Below are 20,105 nucleotides of genomic sequence, written 5' to 3'. Positions count from 1 at the left end.
AACATATAGGCCTGCACATTTCCATTCATACAGAAGAAGGCCAGACATGAGAGGATGAAATCATAACCCACTTACAGAAATATTACACATCTTAAAAGGGGGTTTCCAAAACTTTCCTTACCGATTACCTATCCTTAGGATAGGTCATTAATATGTGATTGGTGGGGTTTTACCGCTCGGGACTCCCAACAAGCAGCTGTTTAATGAGACGTCGCAGCCTCTTCTCTGGTCAGTGACATCACATTCACTTGTCATATGGCCCAAGAGCCACTTGGCCCTATTCAAGTGCTGCTATACAAGGCACTACCACTGCTGTGAAATGTACAGTGCCATGCTGGCCTCTTCAAACAGCTCATCCGTGAGGGTCTCCAATGGCAGACCCCCGCAAATCAGACATTGATGACTTGTCCTAAGGATTTTGGAGTCATGATAAACCTCTCCAAGGCTTCACAAAACTTGCTGGATGTATTATTAACTATTGTTTGTATTGTGCTTATATAGCAATATCCTTGGAACCTATCTTTATTAATGCACAATATGTGAAAGCATTGCCGGTTTTAATTTCTGTGCATACAAGTTCATCCCTCATATTAACCAAATAATAGTAACAATGATAAATCAAATATATTTCAGTCCATATAGACTGTGATCTGGACAGTAATGCATTTTCCATATCGTATATTTCTATTTAGGCCACATAATGCTTTACAGGAAGGGACATTATTTCCTTAATCTCCTTTATACCTATTTGCCATGCAGCTAAAATGTATGTAGTGGGGTCTTGGGGCTGCCATTTGTGGCTAGAGGGATGTCAACTATAGTGTTCCTCAATGGGATAACTGATACATATGTCCCAACTAGAGATGAGCGAGTATACTCGCTAAGGCACATTACTCGAGCGAGTAGTGCCTTAGCCGAGTATCTCCCCGCTCGTCTCTAAAGATTCGGAGGGCGGCGGGGGGGGGGGGGGGGGGGGGGGCCGGGGGAGAGCGGGGAGGAACGGAGGGAAGATCTCTCTCTCCCTCTCTCCCCACCCGCAACTCACCTGTCACCCGCGCCGGCCCTTGAATCTTTGGCGACGAGCGGGAAGATACTTGGCTAAGGCACTACTCGCTCGAGTAATGTGCCTTAGCGAGTATACTCACTCATCTCTAGTCCCAACCACACCGGATACAGCGGCATAGGCCTTAATTTCAGGCGCTGTCTGGGAAAACCTGCTGCATGATCCAATTTCAACTGTATCTGCACTCTTAGGACACAGGTACAGTTTCACCGCTTACTCTATGACTTTGCCGTCATCAGATTGCCGGAGGGAAGTCTCGCTTACTCTTGCTCTGTTAGTCCGGCTTCTGAAATCCTTGTCAATCCACTATTATCAACCATACAAGGCAAGGATGGGTTGGATCTATTAGGGCAGGAGCCACTGGGACTTAACAACCCTCCGCTCTGGCTAATAAGGCGGTCTCCTCTGTATGATGTCTACGTACCCTTTAAAAAGTATAAAGAAAGGGGTTGTGAAAAAAACCCACTACTTTAAAAGCTTTTCCACAGCCCCTATACAGCAAAGTAGACTAATCCAGATGGCACGCAGCCTCATAAGAACATATGCATTGTACTGTACATGTATGTCCTTTCTGGGTAGGGCATAGTAGAATCCTGTATTATTACACCTTGGAATCACAAGGATGCCGCATTGCATGGCAATTCACTTTATCCTACTGATAATTGGATTATTTCTAGGCTCCATTCCTTGCCCAAAGGTAAGAATATGCAGACAATCATGTCATAACTCCACTTAATGGAGGATCGTTAAAATGCTCTTTGCAGAATTAAATACATAAAGATATAACATACAGTTAGCATAAAGGGTTCTATATGTTTTGAAGTCATCTGTTACGTTTGGTCCCTGAGAGCTGATCTGAAGCTTTATACTGCAGCTGGGATTTGGGTGGCATGTGTGTCATGTCCGTAGTGATGTATATATAAATCCCCTTCTATAGGGAGGGCAAGCAGGCACTGTTGTAAGACATTTCTTAACATTTATCACATAAGTGTATAGAAGCTTATATAAAACCATTGAGTAACACTGAAAAGTCACCTTTGAAACAACTCTTGACCTGCCCAAATTCTTCACTAATGCCCGCCTGATCAGTACAAAATGGAAAATAATGCTAAATAGATAAAATGTAAACTCTTAAAGCCTTGTGGGAATGTTTAGAAAGAAAGGCTTGTGATCAGCTCTGTCAAATGAACAGGTTAATTCTTGACTGCAAACAGTATGAACTCACTATAGTCTATATTGAGGGTATGAACTGAGTGTTGTGTCAGTTTGAGCTTGGGTGTGTATTTGGTCTTCTATGACTCTGATGGGTGTGTCAGTTGTTAATGTTAAACTGGGGGCAATAAGGGAGAGTTTTTAGTTCCCTCCTGGCCTCGGTTCTGTGTCGGTCAATTTCAGTGCAGTCTCCTTCTGTTATGGAGTGAGGGCATCTCAGGATCTAGATTCCTTCATTCAGCAGCCCTTCAGATAAATTCTGAGATTTATTACTGAGATTTAATCTTCGAGGTTTTAATTTACAGTGGTTTTGTCATTTATCAGGGTTAGTGAGTGGCACAGGCATGAGGGTGGATGCGTCCTTATCAGGGCGAGCAATCAACCAGTATGTAGGGGTTGTCACTCCCTAGTTCCCCTTAGGGAAAGTTTCCCTCTGTCTGTTTTTTCCTCATATGGCAGGGGGTTTCTGGTAATGTAGTGTGAACATCGCCAGAAAGAATATATTTTTGTTTGCAGTTATTGCATGGGTGAAGCAGACGTGGCACTAAGGCTGGATTCAGACGAACGTATATCGGCTGGGTTTTCACGCCCAGCCGATATACGTTGTCTCTCTCTGCAGGGGGGGGAGGCTGGAAGAGCCAGGAGCAGTGCTCTGAGCTCCTGCCCCCTCTCTGCCTCCTCTCCATCTCTCTGCACTATTTGCAATGAGGAGAGGCAGGATGGGGCCAATTCTCGTAATTTAGCCCCGCCTCCTTCCATTGCAAATAGTGCAGAGGGGCGGAGACAGGGTGGAGAGCAGGCAGAGAGGAGGTGGGAGCTTAGTTCCTGCTCCTGGCTCTTCTATCCTCCCCCTCCCTGCAGATGAGGACCCCGTATATCGGCTCGGTGTGAAAACCAACCTGATATACGTTCGTCTGAATCCACCCTAAGTCTGAGATGAGAGTACTGAATAGGTAACCTCTCTTCTCTTTTATTATCTCAAAATTTCCTAATAGGATATTTGAACATGCCGTTTCTAACCCAGCCAAAACCTTAATCAAAACTATTGTTTGCAGTCCAGAGTACAAATGCAATAAATTATCAAGCAATTGCTGACAAAGTGTTGATTGATAATTGTCCATAGCTTAGAATGGACATGGGGGGCATATATCTAGAAGACTTTTAAAACAGATTAAATATCTTGCAACCCCTTGGGCCCTAAAGCATGCAATGTCTCATAGATCTATAAGGTATTTACTTCACAGAAATTATTATTGTACAATAATGTTAAAGAAACCAAAATATAGTAAGAGATCCTCAAACAGGAGTATCTGAAGGTCTAAGTGCTGCAACACCTTCACAATGACTTCCTGTGCAGTGACAATCCTGGCCTACCACTATGCAGGGAACTGCACCACAGTCCTATTCACTTGAATGGTGCCATGATGGAGTTCCCTGCACATTGGATGACCAAAAGCACCACTGTGCAGATTAGAGATGAGCGAGTATACTCGCTAAAGGCAATTGCTCGAGCGAGCATTGCCTTTAGCGAGTATCTCCCCCGCTCGAGACTGCAGGTTCGGGTGCCGTCGCGGGGCAGCGGTGAGTAGCGGCTGTCATCAGGAGGGAGCGGGGGGGGGGGGGGGGGAGAGAGAGGGAGAAAGAGAGATCCCCTCCGTTCCGCCCCGCTCTCCCCCGCAGCTCCGTGCCCGCTGCCGGCACCCGAACCTGCAGTCTGGAGCGGGGGAGATACTCGCTAAAGGCAATGCTCGCTTGAGCAATTGCCTTTAGCGAGTATACTCGCTCATCTATAGTGCAGATATAAAAATCCAAAAGGCACCCTTGACCTCCTAGCAATATACCATGCAATTCTTGGGTGGAAATACCCCTTTCACTATAAAAAATAATTTATCAAGTATTGACCTGCAGGACTCTCTATTTGAAAGAACTAACTACAGCAAATTAAATCGGCTAGGAAGTAACTAATATTTTAGAGACCTGCTGTCTGTTTCAGGTAACACACATCGTCCTCACATAGTTTCGCTAAACTTGCAATCCTGTAACAACTTTAAGATACTTTGGAAATACTTATATACTATAACAGTTGCCTCCAACCTGTGGTTCTCTAGCTGTAGCAAGACCAACAATTTCTGGCATGTCCTGACAATCTATAGCTGCTATGGCATGCTAGAATTTGGGGGTTTTCAATAGCTGGAGATTTGTTGGTTGTAGAGAACGGTATTACGTAAATAAAAACACACAAATACGTCATAAACCATATCCTTCCTCCTAATATAATATGCTATATTGGTACGTACAGAAAATAAATTGTTATGTAGCATATCAGAACACAAAGCATACTGAATAGTGTACTAAGAAGGTTGTTGGCTATTGTGAAATGTACACTGTCTAAGGTTTTACATAGTTCAATGAAACTAATATGCATCACACACATAGAGTTCTCTGCTTGCCGGTCAGGGAAGCACCGTGTGGAGATACATGTATAGGCATCTGCAGTTGCAAGAAAACATAAATTAATTAGAGATGAGCGAGCATACTTGTTAAGGCGATTTACTCGAGAGAGAGCATCACCTTTTTCGAGTAACTGAAGATTTGGGGGGGCTGCGGGGGGCGGCGGAGGGGAGCGGGGTGGAGAGTGAGAGAGATCTCTCTCCCTCCTGATCCCCTCCGCAACCCCCCGAATCTTCAGGGACGAGCCAGCAGGTACTCAAAAAAGGCGATGGTCTCTCTCGAGTAAATCGCCTTAACGAGTATGCTCGCTCACCTCTAAAATTAATTCTTTGGAATTACCTGCATTTCTGCACTGATTACTTTTAAAATGCGGTCTGATTATATCATCAAAGTCACAATTACAGAAAAATACAATCCAACCAAACTAATAACAAATAATTGTACCGTGTAGGTCTTGTACTGAGAACATTGAGTAAGCATCCAATGTGCAGGGCGAAAAGTACTTGGACCCTTATATTTAACAATCTGCAGATCTCACTTAGGGCTCAGTCACACGGGCGTTTGTATGCGCGTCTGTCAGTTGCGTTTGCAGTCCGCATCTACATAGAACCAGTGCTTTTCAATGGCAGTGGTCACATGTGCGAATTTTACATGCGCACAAACGCAAGCGGCGAAAATTATAGGACACAACGATTCGCAGAACGTGGCTATCTGCGTTCTGCGGTTCAATGTTGTTGAAAAAACGCATGATTTGAAAATGCCCGCGATTTTTATTTTTTGACCACGCCGCACTGTATTCCCGTCATGGGGCACGATTAGATGCACAATGAAAAAGTTCTGGCCGCTCAAAGATTCATGCGCATTTTGATGCGCAATGCCAATATACTCAGGTCAGACGGGCGTTTTACCGGCGCGGATAAATGCTGCTAGGTGCGGATTTTTCGCCGTGATGCCCGCTTCGGTCACGCGATTTTTGTAACGCATCAGTTATGCATACAAAGATTTGTGCGCTAAAACACCCGTGTGACTGAGCCCTCAAGCAGCAATCTCCTCCAGCAAACATCTGTAGCTGCAAATAAGATATGCACAAAGTTGAGGAAGAATTTTGTATCATTCCTCCCTGGATATGTGTTTCAGTTCCTCAGTATTTTTGGGATGCCTCATGTGATGTACACCCAGTCGTTAGCAATGCTTTCCAATCTTATCTCTTTAACTGAAATGCCTTTTGTCAATTAGCTCTTGGTGAGGTCATTAAAGGCCCATTTAGATGGAACGGGTGTCGGGCAAACAATGCCCAACACTTGTCCCCGCACATACCAACTCCCATGTACCTGCACGGGGGCTAGTATCGCTGGCTCACAGTGGGGCAGCAGGAGGAGATTTCTCTCCTCGCACTCCCCCGCCCCTCTCCATTGCCTTAACCCTTTCCAAACCAATTTTGGATTCAGGGTTTCCTAAAAGGCTTTCCCTTTCTGCTGTTATACAGCAGTGCCATCTGCTGGCTAAAGCCAGTGTGTGTGAGCCAGAGAGCCTCCAAAGCGGAGTGGCTGGCAATAGACAGTAAGAATACCCTGTCGGATGTCTTCAGACATTGGAGCTATACAAGCTTCAATCAGAATGTAGGAAGACGTCAGACAGTGGATTGAAAAGGGTTAACATAGCGGCCATTCAGTACTGGACGGCTGCTATTTACACTGATCGATCGGCTTATCGTCCATCGTTTATGCTGCATACGAGAAGAGAAATGCAATGGTCTCGGCCAGGTGTACATTTCTGGCATAATTGACACCAGTTTGTCAGTCCAGGGTCGCCACGACCCTCCTGACAAGCTCTACCTGCTTTTCTAAAAAGTGTCGGGCCGGCGAAAGAGGAAAAGAAGTTGCAAACATTTGCGACTTTTCTACACCAGTATTCTGGCATAGAATAGCTAGCAAATCTCCCCCAATGTGCGCGATAAAAGACATGGACATTACGACTGCGTGTTTGCCATTAGCTTAGATAGATTGCATTTGTGTATAATCGTGAGAACAACTGCACCACATTTTACTAGTAATCCAGGTAATTCCAAAGGGTTCACTTACTTCTTCTTGCAACTGCATACACACTAAATCCTGTATATTAATAAGCACACATTTACATGCTTCAAGCAGCAGTCCCTGTGGTCTGCCCTCCGGTGCTGTCCATTAATCATAAGTCTCATTAAACTATAAAAACCCTTCAATCAATCTCTAAAACATCAATCCAAGGTAATGTCTGTAAGAATGTGAAGCATATTTTACAAATCAGTATCAGTCTCCTTATCTGGACATCTAAAATAACAGGAATTATGCTGAAGCTGTCTTAGTAAATACAGTATGACCCAATGCACTAATTCCCACAAGTTGCATAGGTAAGCCACAGGTAAAACAACATGAAAAAAGGAAGAGTTGGTTAGCTCGGGGGGTGGTGGATATGCATGTATTGGTGAAATGCAACATCTTGCAGTCATATTGCATTCTAGAATTCAAAGCTCTGCATCTTGTTGGATGCCACGTGCAAGGAGGCACATGATTCACAAGAGTGAATCCATGCAGGATACTTACCTTCTCAGAAATTGCATGATCATAGAGATTAGAGATGAGCAGGGGTCAAAATACTCGCAAACACCAAAATTATCACCTGATTTTGGCAGGTTACATTGGTATCTGAACCTATTGCCCATAGAAAGGACAGAAAAATAGAGGGGAAGAAGACAGAAAAAAAGAGAAAAAGAAGACAAGATATAGAGGGAAACAGAAGAAAGGAGTACACAACTTTTCTTCTGTTCTTTTTCATTCATTTCATTAACAAAAAGATGAAATTTGGACTGAAAAAAATTATATTTTAGTACTAATGCAGGATGAAACGATAAAGGGAAAGTGAACCCCCCAGCCGCATCACAATATTTAGCGCCAGTTCTTGGCACTTGGCCAAAAGTGGAATGGAATTGCCCTCTAGGTGTTTCAGGCATATGAAAAGTGAAATATATATCCTGGTTGTTGGAAATACTTTCCACCGTTTCAGATTGGCCATAACCCATTGCCAAATATGCCAAGGTCACCTAGGGAACGTGCGCTAAGTATGGCAAGCCTGGCATCAACCTCTATAGGTAGGCATTTGCAATCTTTATGTAAGACATCTGCTTCCTAATCGATATGAAGCGAGCGTGAAATGTTCTATGTGTGCTATCGGAATGGGAATGATCTGTTCACTATTGTATTGGGAGATATTATCAAGGTGTCTGATACATTGAATATAATTCTATTCATTGTATGAGTATGAAGACTCTTGATGATGATGTATTGACTTCAGATCTACTGATGAGGATTATGGTTCTGGAAAAGTTAATTAGCAACCACATTAGATTGTTCATCATTTCCATACACAATGATGGACCCGCACATGTTTTGAACTCATGGCAGATTAATAGGAGTTAATTAAACTAATGAATTGGTAATAGATGTTAATTGCTCTGTCTGGGATTACAACATGAACGGGAAATGAATACTCAAAATATAATGGTCATGGACTGACATTGGTGTATAGCATAATCAAAGGCAACATGTGACTTCAGGAAACGCACTTAAAATATTAAAAATTCCTTAAGTGTGAGCTTTACATATGTGAAACAGAGGTCACCCACACCTGGTGTCCGCACTTGAATGTACCTTTCCTCCATAGAAGCCTCCTTTATCTGCTGATGGGGCTTTGTTCCTTCCATTTCTCGTATGCTCACAGCATAGATTTTAGTGGTGTAATCAATTGATTTCTCTCTTGCAACATCACTGTCATAACCTAGACATAAAATAAAGACAACCTCAGCTCATATTTTTAAAGAATAAGGTAATAAAAAAAAGTAAAGAATTAAACTATGGTCGGAAAAACAAGAACATCAGAACTTTAGGACAACAGAGCAGATTTACTATTGGAGTGTCCTGGGAGAAATTGCACTGTAAAACTGTCTTACCTGGTTTGAACCACACTTGGCATTTGTTTTTAGACACTTTCGGACACGTTTTACGTCTTGTCAAAGGGGCGTCACTTTGAGGAAAGGGGTGTGGTCTCAATGAAATGTGCACTAAAAATTGTGCAAAGTTTTGGTGCCATTTTTGGTGTGTACTAAGCAAACTAATAGGTGGTATAAAGTTAGACTAGAGAGTTTAAAGATTCAACAGATTTATCAGATGAACTGGTACACTTTAAGACTGTCTAGTCTAACTTTGCTCTGTTTTATTATTAGATAGTATTTGTAAATGTGTCCCAATGTCTTTTTGATAAGAGAGTGCTCTGAAAATACACTAAACCTGGGGCCCCCAGTGATCAATTGTAATCTGTGGAGGAACCTGGAAGTAAGTGTTTTCATTCGTAGCGCCACCAAAGGATAAATGAAACATTACACTATCCGTTAAAGGGGGTGTCTGTGACTTTTACTAATGACTTTTCCTTAGAATAGATCATCAATAGTTGATCATGGAGGACCACCACTCGGGAACCCCGACAATCTGCTGATTTATGGGTCTGCTATCAGGGCACATGGCATTGGAAGCAGGTAACGTTGTCCATATTGCAATGGCCCTGTCTGATGGTTCAGGCATAGTTCCCATTGAATTCAGTAGGAGGTGTGCCTGTAATATCAAACTAGGCTACTGCAATGTTGACAGCACTATCTACTTCCAGCGTTGTGTGCATTCACATCAAGCCTAATAATCTGCTGATAGGCAAGCATCCCAAGAGGTGGATCCCTGTTGACCAACTATTGTTGGCGTACCCTGCGGATAGGCTACAAATAGTAAAGGTCCTAGATAAAGCCTTTAAAACGAATGTGCTGTCCGAGAAATGAACAAGCATGACAGGCCCTCTTAAGAGTCCCAAATTGGATGACTGAAAATCAGTTTCCAGAACCCGATATATCCTTTAAATAGGCACATCTAACTAAATCCCTACCTCCATCTTCCTCTGCATCAGTGTCTGACTCTTCGCTGTCCACGGGTTTGCTCTCTAAGTTGCCAAATGCCTCTCGTGTCCAGATCATCAGCGCTGTATCTGCTCCACCTACAGTTAGCAGCGTTGAGTCATCATATAACCATCTGACATTGGTCACATGAGCGCTATGGCCAACATACTTTTTAAATCTTGCATCACGGCCCTACAGCAGGAGACAAATAAACCTTTATGTAGATTTCTGCAGTATCAATTGGCAAAACAGCATTTTTACAATACATCATACTTCGAGCAGCAGTAAACTGCATTCAAAGAGGCCCCGACATTGCATTAACCTGTAATTGCTATGTGCAAAAACTCAAAACAATCATTATGTGATTAGAGAGGATATTAGAAAGGCTTTCTAAGTTTTTATAATTTTTTTTTAAATGAGAAGCAGTTGCACTCTTAGTAATACAGCCCTATGTACATATATATGTATAAATATGATTGTATAACACATCATAGACACCTGGATCCCTGAGACCTGATCTTGGAATCAATTACAGGTTTCAGGACAAATATTATGAACAGAAAAAGTGCTTGTTTGAATAAGCTTTAATTTATAATCTTATGTATGAGATTAACAAAGAGAAACAGCCCCACTCTTTTCTTTAGGTTGCATGCAGAACTGCAGCTCAGTCTTAATTGAATCAATGGGATTAAGCTGCAATGCCAGATACAGCCCATGGACAAGAATAGCGTTACTTCAGAAAACAGATCAACTCCTTTGTTCTAATTTGATACCATGCCTTTTGTCAGGGTTTTAACCTGGGAACTCCTGTGCTCCAGGTGGCATCTCTCCCTGTTGAGCTGTTCAGCCTGCTGGACAGCTCCCCTGTCCTAAACCTTGTCCAATTCTTCCCCCTGCAACCCCGCTCTGGATTAGCTCCACCCTGCACTAATTAGGCACATTATTTAAACCTGGTCCTGTTCCTCCCTCAGTGCTTGCTTATTGAGCTGCCAGCCTGTAATAAAGCTCCTCTTCTTTTCGTTCCTCTGTCTACATACAACTGGTTTGTGTACTGACCTCTGGCTTTCCCCTGACTTCACTACCCGCCTGCTCCTCTTGTACATTGAACCGATATTACCCATGTATTGATTCTGGCTTCCACCGACTACACTATCTGCCTGCTCCTCTTTGTACCGTAACCAATATTACAGGTGTAACAACCTCCAGCTTCCACTGATTACGCTACCGATCCGCAATGGTTATGACCAAGAGACTCCAACCCAGAACCAGATCATTACATCTTTATTGATGATACAAATTATTTACCAGGCATTAGATATGCACACACATACACACACAAAGTACTAATAGGATCACTGGAAGAGACAACTTGCTATATTTGGAATAAATAGACAAAATGCTGGTGGAATGGCACGACCCTCCAAGAGGTATTGGAACTATGTACATTGATTCTACATTTCAAGGTTTGCGTGGTGGGTACTACATATTGAAAATGACAAGAACACTCCAGCAGATAGATTATGAAATCCAGAGAGCAGTTAAAAAATTACCTAATTGGGGATTTTTTTTGGTGACGTTACTGGTGAAGCTGGTGGCTTTATTCTTTACATTATTGTGATACTTACATTGTTTTTTTTTTCTGGAACTATCTTTCCAGCCAGAATACGTCGGCCGCTGCATGGGCTCCAATGACGCCATGGGAGCCAATGACAGTGGCCGGAGAATGGAGGTGGGAGGGAGTTTAGCAGCGTGACTACTAAAATCCTTCCCCCTTCTCTCCTCCCTTCCTGCTGTTTGCAATGGAAGCGGCGGGGCTGGGCCAAGCTCCACCCCCTCTCATTGCTGAATGTGGACAAGGAGCGGTGCCTAGCTCTGCCCCGTCCCGCCCACCCCCATTGCAAACAGACGGAGGTAAGGAGAGAGGTGGTGAGGCGGCGAGGGAGAGGGAAGGGGAGGCAACTGCACTGAGGCCTCGGCATATATGCGCCTGGGCCTGTGCCGTCTGAACGGACACACAAACGTTAGATTTCTGCTCTCGTTCACGCGTTTTTACGGTGTCGGCAGGCACACGTAAAAATGCCTATGGCCAAGTAGGCGGCTCACCTACTCTCTCCTTCCCTCTGGCTGTTTGCAATGGGAGTGGGTGGGACGGGGCAGAGCTAAACCCCCCACCCTTATCTGCAGCAAGCAATGGGAGGGGAGGAGAGAAGGGGGAAGGAGTTTAGCAGTCACGCTGCTAAATTCCCTCTCACCTCCCTTCTACGGCCGCTGTCATTGGCTCCCATAGGAGCCCATGCAGCGGCCGACGTATTCCAGCCAGAAAGATAGTTCCAGGACTATTTTCTCGGCCCGGCGTGAAAATGGCAGCCAATATACGCTCGTGTAAAAGAGTCCTAAGGTTGTTGAGAGCAAGTAAGGACTTCAGTCATCGTGCTCCCAAGGTGATGCTGGGTTTTGGGTGGATGTTGCATAGTACGGTAGACATTTCAAATGTCTCATGTATTTTAATATTTATTTATTCATCTCTCCATCCAGTTTTATACAACTTTTATGTATGTTATATTTTATTAATTTGTTTTACCTTGTTTATTTAATCTATTTTGTACTAATCTTGCTAATCCTATTTTTTCCTTTATTTTTGTTCCCTCGCGTTTCTCTGTCACCCCATTCCCTCGTCTTCACTATATTGCAGTATCCTATGTAGTCCTACACCCGAGCTGTACTGCTGAAGATGTCTACTACCTCAAAAAGCATTCATTTGCTGGTTTATGTATAATCCTGCTTTTACATTGCCTCTTAGAATTTTACACCATTTCATCTGCTTTTTGCCTATTCAATGGCTGCCATACCGTGCCCGTTCCTAGCAAAGCGATAATCTGGTAGGGCAGCACCTCCGCACCCTTTGGGCACAACCATCTACTCTTTTGTCTTCCATAGCCCTACTTTCATCACATAAACGCATGAATATCTATTTGGGGTTGCTCCACAAATATTTCCTGCAATAACTTGCCATATTTCACCACTGACTTTAATTATTTCTGTATATTTACCTTTACCGGATAGGAAAATAGTTTCACAAAGCCAAAATCATCTCCTGTAGCTAAAGATTTTTTATCTTTGGTAAGAGAGGCAGCATTTACATCAGTGATATCACTATGAGCAGGCCAGATTCCTTCACACGTGGGGCCAAGGACACAGGTCCAGGAGTGCCACTCTATGCGTTCCATCTGCAACAAAGCAGCTAATGAGTAATAAAGAATAATAAATGTTATCAAATACAAATGAAAAAGAAAAAAGAATTCCTACTTCTAGAGAAATGACATGAGGTTTATGCAGAAACTTGGACCAAAGTTCTGAAAAAAAAGGCGTAGTAATAGTCGTAGTAATAAAGTATTCAATAAATGGAGCCAGTTATTACCTCTGCCGATTTTATGACATATCTTTTTCCCCTTGGAGCTTCGAAAAATAGTTGTTCTTTGGCACCGGTATTTACTTGCAGCAGTTTACCTTTTTTTGAAAAGCGAAAAAAAAAAAAAAAATTGGCATTTGAAATGTAAGCAGCAGAGCATTAACATCACTACTGTAGCAATACTGTGTGGATTTGGTCACTAAACTTGGGTGAAGGGATCACTAGATCTCAGTAATCCTAAATGACTATTCTAGCTTTAGCCCCTTCACCAAAAAGTTTGTACATAAACATGCTCCAGGCATCGGATTTGTATAGAGCGGGATTGGTTGCCAATCCCATTCCATATACGCCGGCAGTTCTGATAGTAGCGCTTAAAGATCCCGAAAGGCCCTTGTGATGAGATTGTGAGTTGTCGTTTGATTAGCATGGCAGCCCAGGATCTTCTGGAGACTCCCAGGGTTGCCATGTATTGGGACGACTCTCTGGCCTGTCTAGAATGCCGTAAGAAATGCCATATACTGCAATACTCAAGTATTGGAATATACAAGGGGCTGCTAATAAGTGATTGGCTTTGTGTTCTGTTTTTGCTTCTATGGTAACGAATGTTAACATCAGATGAAAGCCTTATGTGCCTAATATACGTTTTCAAAATGTTGTGTTTGTAGCTTATGGCAACAGTGATCTAGGCACGCGGGAAAACAAAATGGCGGAGTCTAAGGCGATATTCACAGCAAATGAGAGCAGAGGAGTGATAAAATTCTTGTTTCTGCAAGGAAAGTCCGCGAAAGGATATTCATGGTGATATGTCGCAGACATTGGGGGATCAATGCCCTTCATGTTCTACAGTTAAAGGGGTTGTCTCGCGAAAGCAAGTGGGGTTAAGCACTTCTGTATCGCCATATTAATGCACTTTGTAATATACATCGTGCATTAAATATGAGCCATACAGAAGTTATTTACTTACCTGCTCCGTTGCTAGCGCCCCCATCACGCGCCGATTCCAGCCAATCAGGAGGCTGGAACCGGCACACATCATGGGGCGGAGCTACGCGATGACGCGTACAAGAGGGCGGAGCCAAAACGCCAATGGTGCCGAGCGGAGCCGAAGGGAGAAGACCCATCTGCGCAAGCGTGTCTAAAAAAGCAAGAAGACACCGAAATTAGACGGAACCATGGCGACGGGGACGCTAGCAACGGAGCAGGTAAGTAAATAACTTCTGTATGGCTCATATTTAATGCACGATGTATATTACAAAGTGCATTAATATGGCCATACAGAAGTGTATAACCCCACTTGATTTCGCGAGACAACCCCTTTAAGAACTGGGTTGCCGAATTTGAAACGGGCCACTTCCGCACCAATGATGAGGAACGTCCTGGACGCCCGAGAGAGGTTGTTGTTCTGGAGATCGTCGATGCTGTGCACAACCTCATACTGGAGAATCGGCTAATTTAAGCTAAAGGAATAGCAGACATCATGGGGATTTCTCGTGATCGTGTTTGTGTCATTATCCATGAACATTTGAACATGAACAAGCTATCTGCAAAGTGGGTCCCCAAATGTTTGACAACAGATCAAAAAAGCATGCGAGTGAAAACTTCCCGGTCCATTTGTCAGCGTTTCCTGACTGATAAGTACTTCCTGGATCGACTGGTCACTATGGATGAGACCTGGATTTATTTGTATGATTCTGAAACCAAGGAGCAGTCAAAAGAGTGGAGGCACAGTGGTTCTCCTCGCCTAAAGAAGTTCAGGGTGCAAAAATCAGCCACTAAGGTGATGGCGTCTGTGCTCTGGGATAAGGAGGGCGTGCTGCTAGTGGACTACCTTCAAAATGGTTACACCATCAATGCAAGATATTACATTGAACTTTTGGACCAATTGAAGGCAGCTCTGAAGGCCAAAAGGTGTGGCAAGCTGCCTAAAGGAATCTTGTTCCTGCAAGACAACGCCTCCGCTCCCACTGCACAACTGGCAAAACTGGTGGAGCTAGGCTTCCAGCTGGTTGACCACCCACATTATTCACCAGATCTAGCTCCCTCCGACTATCATCTGTTTCCAAATCTGAAGAAACACCTCAAGGTTACCAAATTTCACACCATTTCTGATGCCATGGCTGCTACGGATGACTGGTTTGAGGCACATGCGAAATCCTTCTTTTTGCAAAGCTCACAGAACTTGGAATACCGATGTAAGAAGTGTGTTGACATCAGTGGAGAGTATGTGGAATAAATGTAAAGTTTCATCTTCATCTCGTTTCTTTCTGGGTAAAGCCAAAGACTTATCAGCAGCCCCTCGTACTGTATGGTATAAGTGATCAAGCAATCAGAAGTACAAGTAAAAAAATAAATAAATAAAAGTGTAAAAAATTGTTTTTTCATTATTGTAAAAAACAAAGGATACTAAAATCCCCCTTCCCATATTCATAATAGAAGACAAAAACAAAACAAACTCTAAAGCACATATTTAGTACTATCACGTCTGTAAAAGCCAAATCTATGAAAATAAAGCGCTCCAAAAAAATCATATGTACTCCAAAATGGAACCAACAGAAGCCACACATCGTCCCACTAAAAAAAAACCTTGCACAATGCCATCAACAAAAAGATAAAAAAAAGTTATGGCAGTCAGAAAATGGCGAAAGACAAATTTTTAAAAATATTATTTATTTCTGAAAAGTAGTACAAGAAAAAAAAACTAAATCAATTTGGTATCAGCATAATCATACAAACCTATGGAGTAAAGTTATCATGTCAGTTTTGCTGCAGTCTGTATATCATAAAAGACCCTTCCATACCCCAAATATAGTGGAATTGTATTTTTTCCCCATTTCACTCCACTTAGAAAATGTTAAAAGTGTAAAATACACGGACAGTACATGGATGGGAAATACACCCATAAATGGGCCTTAGTTTATGGTGCTCATAGAATGTGACAGGTTTCCTTTAAAATTAGTACACACTATATCACAATTTCTGGCTCAGTGGGTATTCTTGCCTTGCAGAGTTCTGGGTTATGAGTCAGAGGCCAAAAGACTGTCCTTTAGTCTGGTCAGTATTTGTTTTGTTTTTTTTGTATATATGGAAATTCATAGTAGACTACACTATTCCATTTTTAATGGAGTCCTTTAAAAAAATGAATCCATTAAACAGATACTGTATTAACCTATGAGTTACTGATGCACTGTATGGCATCTGTCACAAGCCTCAATCAAGGGATACATCCATAGCTTTTAATGACAAATCTGTTACAAAGATACCATTAAAGTCTATGTATGACAGATTTATTAAACGGATGCCTAGCAGTAACATCCATCACCCATGGGCTATAATGGCATCCATTTAATATATCCCTCATGAAAAAGCTCACAAGGTATCTAATATGGAATTCATTTAACAATCTATGGGTTCCAGATGCCACAGCTAGACATCCATAACAGGTCCTGTTTATCGCACATATACGATGTTCCTAGCCTAATAGGTTAATATGGAATTTAGAACCTAATCCCCAATGGGGACAGGGACTGATATGAGTGATGACAATCTCTGTACATTGCTGCAGAATATGTTAGCATTATAAAAATGAGTAAAAGAATAGTAGCAAAATCAGAACAATAAACATAGTATTTTAGACTGAATGAAGACTATGTCCATCTAGTTCCACCTGTTTCAACCCCTAGTTGATCCAGAGGAAGGCAAAAACCCCAAGAGGCAATAGCCAATTAGCCCGTTTGGGGAAAAACTCCTTCCCGACTGCGTAATGGCAATCAGAATAATCAACCTTTGATAGTTTCTACCAAAATATAAGACCCAGAATTACAAACCCGCTGTAATATCCTTCCGCTCGAGAAAGACGTCTAGTCCCCTTTTAAACTCATCTATGGATTTTGCCATCACCACGTCCAAAAGCAGAGAGTTCCACAGTCTCACTGCTCTTACAGTAAAAAACCCCCTTCTGTGCTGGTGATGAAACCTCCTTTTTTTCTAGATGCAGCGGATGCACTCTTGTTACCGATGCAGTCCTTGTTATAAACAGATAATGGGAGAGATCCTTGTATTGTGCCCTAATATATTTATACATACATAGTTGTAAATACAGAGCTATTTGATCGCCCCTTAGCTGTCTTTTTTCCAGGGTGAAAAGTTCTAATTTGGATAGCCTCTCTGGGTATTCCAGTCCTCCCATCCCGTTTATTAACCCCTTGAGTGGCATGCCCGGAAATTTTCCGGGACGAGCTCCACTGCCGATAGTGATATAGCCCGGAAGATTTTCGGGCTATGTATCACAATGGGAGCTGCAGAGCACAATGCCACAAGCTGTGACATTGTGCTCTGCCAGCACAGACCCACAGAGAACAAAGCAGGACATTGAGAAGCAGGAAGATATTGCCGATATGCCGGCAATCTCCTGCTTCTAAGTCTCCTGCTTTGTTTATAGGTTGCCATAGAGACCATCGGCTTGTCAGAAGCAAGCCGATGATCTCTGTGGCAGGGAGAGCTGGTGCTTAGCTGCCAGAGGACAGCCAGGAACCAGCTCTTACAGCAGAGATCAGAGAAAACCTCTGATCTCTGCTGTGTTAACCCTTTACATGCAGCAGTCTATGTGACCGCAGCATGTAAAGGGCTGTCACTGCAGCATGTAAAGGGCTGTCACCATCGGACCCCCGGAATGTGATCAGGGGGTCCTGATGGGTCCCTGTGGAAGTCCCCTAAAGGGACAAAAATAAAAAAAAAGTTAAAAAAAAAAAGTTACAAAATTATAAAAAAAAATAAAAACACTTGTCTCCCTTTACTTTGTAAAAAATGTAAAATAAAATCACACATATGGTATCCCTGCATCATAATGACCCAGAAAAGGAAGTTGGTACATTATTTAACCCCTTAATAACATGGCCCCTTTTTTTCTTTTTTCCCCCATTTCTTTTTTTTCTCCCCGAAACATACAAAAACTGTATAAACTTGCTATCGCCAGAATGGTGCTGACTCAGAGAATAATGATATCACATTATTTATTCTGCGTGTTGAACGCCGTAAAAATGAAATCCAAAAACAAATGGCAGGATTTCTTTTTTTCCCCAATCTCCCTACAAATGTTTTTACAAAAGTTATGCAATACATTATATATACCCAAAAATGATGCCATCAAAAAGTACAACTTGTCCCGCAACAAACAAGCCCTCATATGGCTGTGTCAGTGGAAAAATGAAAAAGTTATGGCTCTTGGAACGCAACTGCAAAATTAGTTGAAATTCAATGATTAGACCATTTTAAAAACCTGCCCTGGTGGGTACGACAGGGTCGTAGGAAACCCGCCACTCAAGGGGTTAATTCAGTTGCCCTTCTTTGAACCTCCTCAAGCTCTGCAACATCTTTCCTGAGCACCGGTGACCAGAACTGTACGCAGTATTCCATGTGGGGCATGACAAGTGCCTTATATGGTGGGAGAATAATGTTCTCGTCCTTCGCCCCTATACCTCTATAGAGATTGATCATCTCCGATTCTTGTTGCATTATTATACATCATTGTTATGTATATGGGCAGATCAGCTAGAGGGGTTTACAGTAAGTCTAAGCAATGTTCATTACATATGCAGTTTGTTTGGGGTTTTTCACAGTAAATATCTTTGACAGGCCTCTTAAAGGAATATTCCAATCATAGCAAGTAATGGCATAACACTAGGTCTTTCAACAATTACTAAAATTAGTTTTGACCCACACACCGCCATTGCTGTACAGGCAGTGTGGAGGTACTACAACATTTACTCATTTTCATTGGTGGAGGTTTGCTGCATTCAGGCCCCCACCCATCAACAAATAACAATATGTCCCGCAGCTATGTCATCATTTTGTCAGTCTGTTTGGCACAAATGCAATACTCTCCTGGCTGCTTGCAGTGATCAACACAGAAGTGGAGGCACGGGGATGAATGGCTGAGCATTTGTTACGAATGGGACAGCCCACTAGGCACCTTCGACCTTATTTGCATTTTCATTAAAACTTTGATTTATTTGTAATTAGATGATGGTGTTAATCAATAAAGCAATGTTTGCTAATGTTCTTCACGCCCCTACCAAGTGTTGTAATGAGCTGTATGGTATAAATGGCTCTGGCAGTCTCCCTACGTAACCCCTTAGTGACCAAGCCTGTTTGCGCCTTAGTGACGGAGCCTAATTTTGGAAATCTGACGTGTCACTTTAACAGAATAACTCTGTAAAGGTTTTGCATATCCAAGTGATTCTGACATTGTTTTTTTGCCACATATTGTACTTAATTTAGGTGGTAAAAATAGACTATACTGTACAAATTTTTGATAAGGTATAGATTTCCATCTGTTTAGTTTATTCTGTAGGCACATTTAAAAAGCTTTAGTGTTTTTTTTAACCTTTTAGGAGACGTACAAATTTAACATAAATTATGAACATTTTGAGGAACACTTTGTTTTCCTACACCAAGCCAAGATTGCAAAGGCTCATAGGTGTCAGAATCATAGATACGCCCACAAATGACCCTATTTTAAAAACTACACCCCTTAATATATTCACTGGGGTGTCATGAGTATTTTGACCCCACAGTTTATTTTCAGGAGTCAATGCAATTTGGAGGAGAAAAAATAAAATGTCATATTTTTCCAAATAGGTATGTCATTTTAAAGGCATTTTTCTCTAGAGTGCACATGAAAATGAGGATTTACACCCCAAAATGAATACCCCAGTTTTTCCTGTGTTCACAAACATACGCATTATGGCCCTAATCCTATGCCTGGCTGCACAACAGGGCCCAAAGCGAAAGGAGCAGCCGGTGGCTTTCAGAACAGACATTTTGCTTGAAGGTGATTTAGACCCTACTGCACACTTGTAAAGCCCTTGAGCGGCTAAAACGATGGGGAACACCCACAAATGACCCTATTTTGAAAACTAGACCCCTTAGCGAATTCATCTAGGGGTGTACTGCTTATTTTGACCCCACAGTTTTTGAATGAATCTAAGCAAAGCAGAAGG

General features: G+C 42.4%; 1 protein-coding gene across 4 annotated transcripts in view; it reads right to left on the bottom strand.

Moving 5' to 3' along the window:
* Positions 1-20,105, bottom strand: part of EML6 (EMAP like 6) — a 196,103-nt gene that overhangs the window by 45,668 nt on the left and 130,330 nt on the right. For 3 of the 4 annotated variants that reach the window (XM_066595697.1, XM_066595699.1, XM_066595698.1), the window contains exons 24-27: positions 13,117-13,205; positions 12,749-12,925; positions 9,689-9,890; positions 8,413-8,539 (exon numbers count right to left, since the gene is read on the bottom strand). In XM_066595697.1, coding sequence (XP_066451794.1) covers positions 8,413-8,539; positions 9,689-9,890; positions 12,749-12,925; positions 13,117-13,205 — 595 coding nt within the window. Of the gene's footprint in view, positions 1-7,308; positions 7,417-8,412; positions 8,540-9,688; positions 9,891-12,748; positions 12,926-13,116; positions 13,206-20,105 lie in introns of all 4 variants that reach the window. The other variant, XM_066595700.1, reaches the window with a different exon arrangement.

The sequence above is a fragment of the Eleutherodactylus coqui genome, chromosome 3 (genome assembly GCF_035609145.1).
Source record: "Eleutherodactylus coqui strain aEleCoq1 chromosome 3, aEleCoq1.hap1, whole genome shotgun sequence".
NCBI lineage: Eukaryota > Metazoa > Chordata > Amphibia > Anura > Eleutherodactylidae > Eleutherodactylus > Eleutherodactylus coqui.
This window is presented reverse-complemented; position numbering and strand designations above follow the sequence as displayed.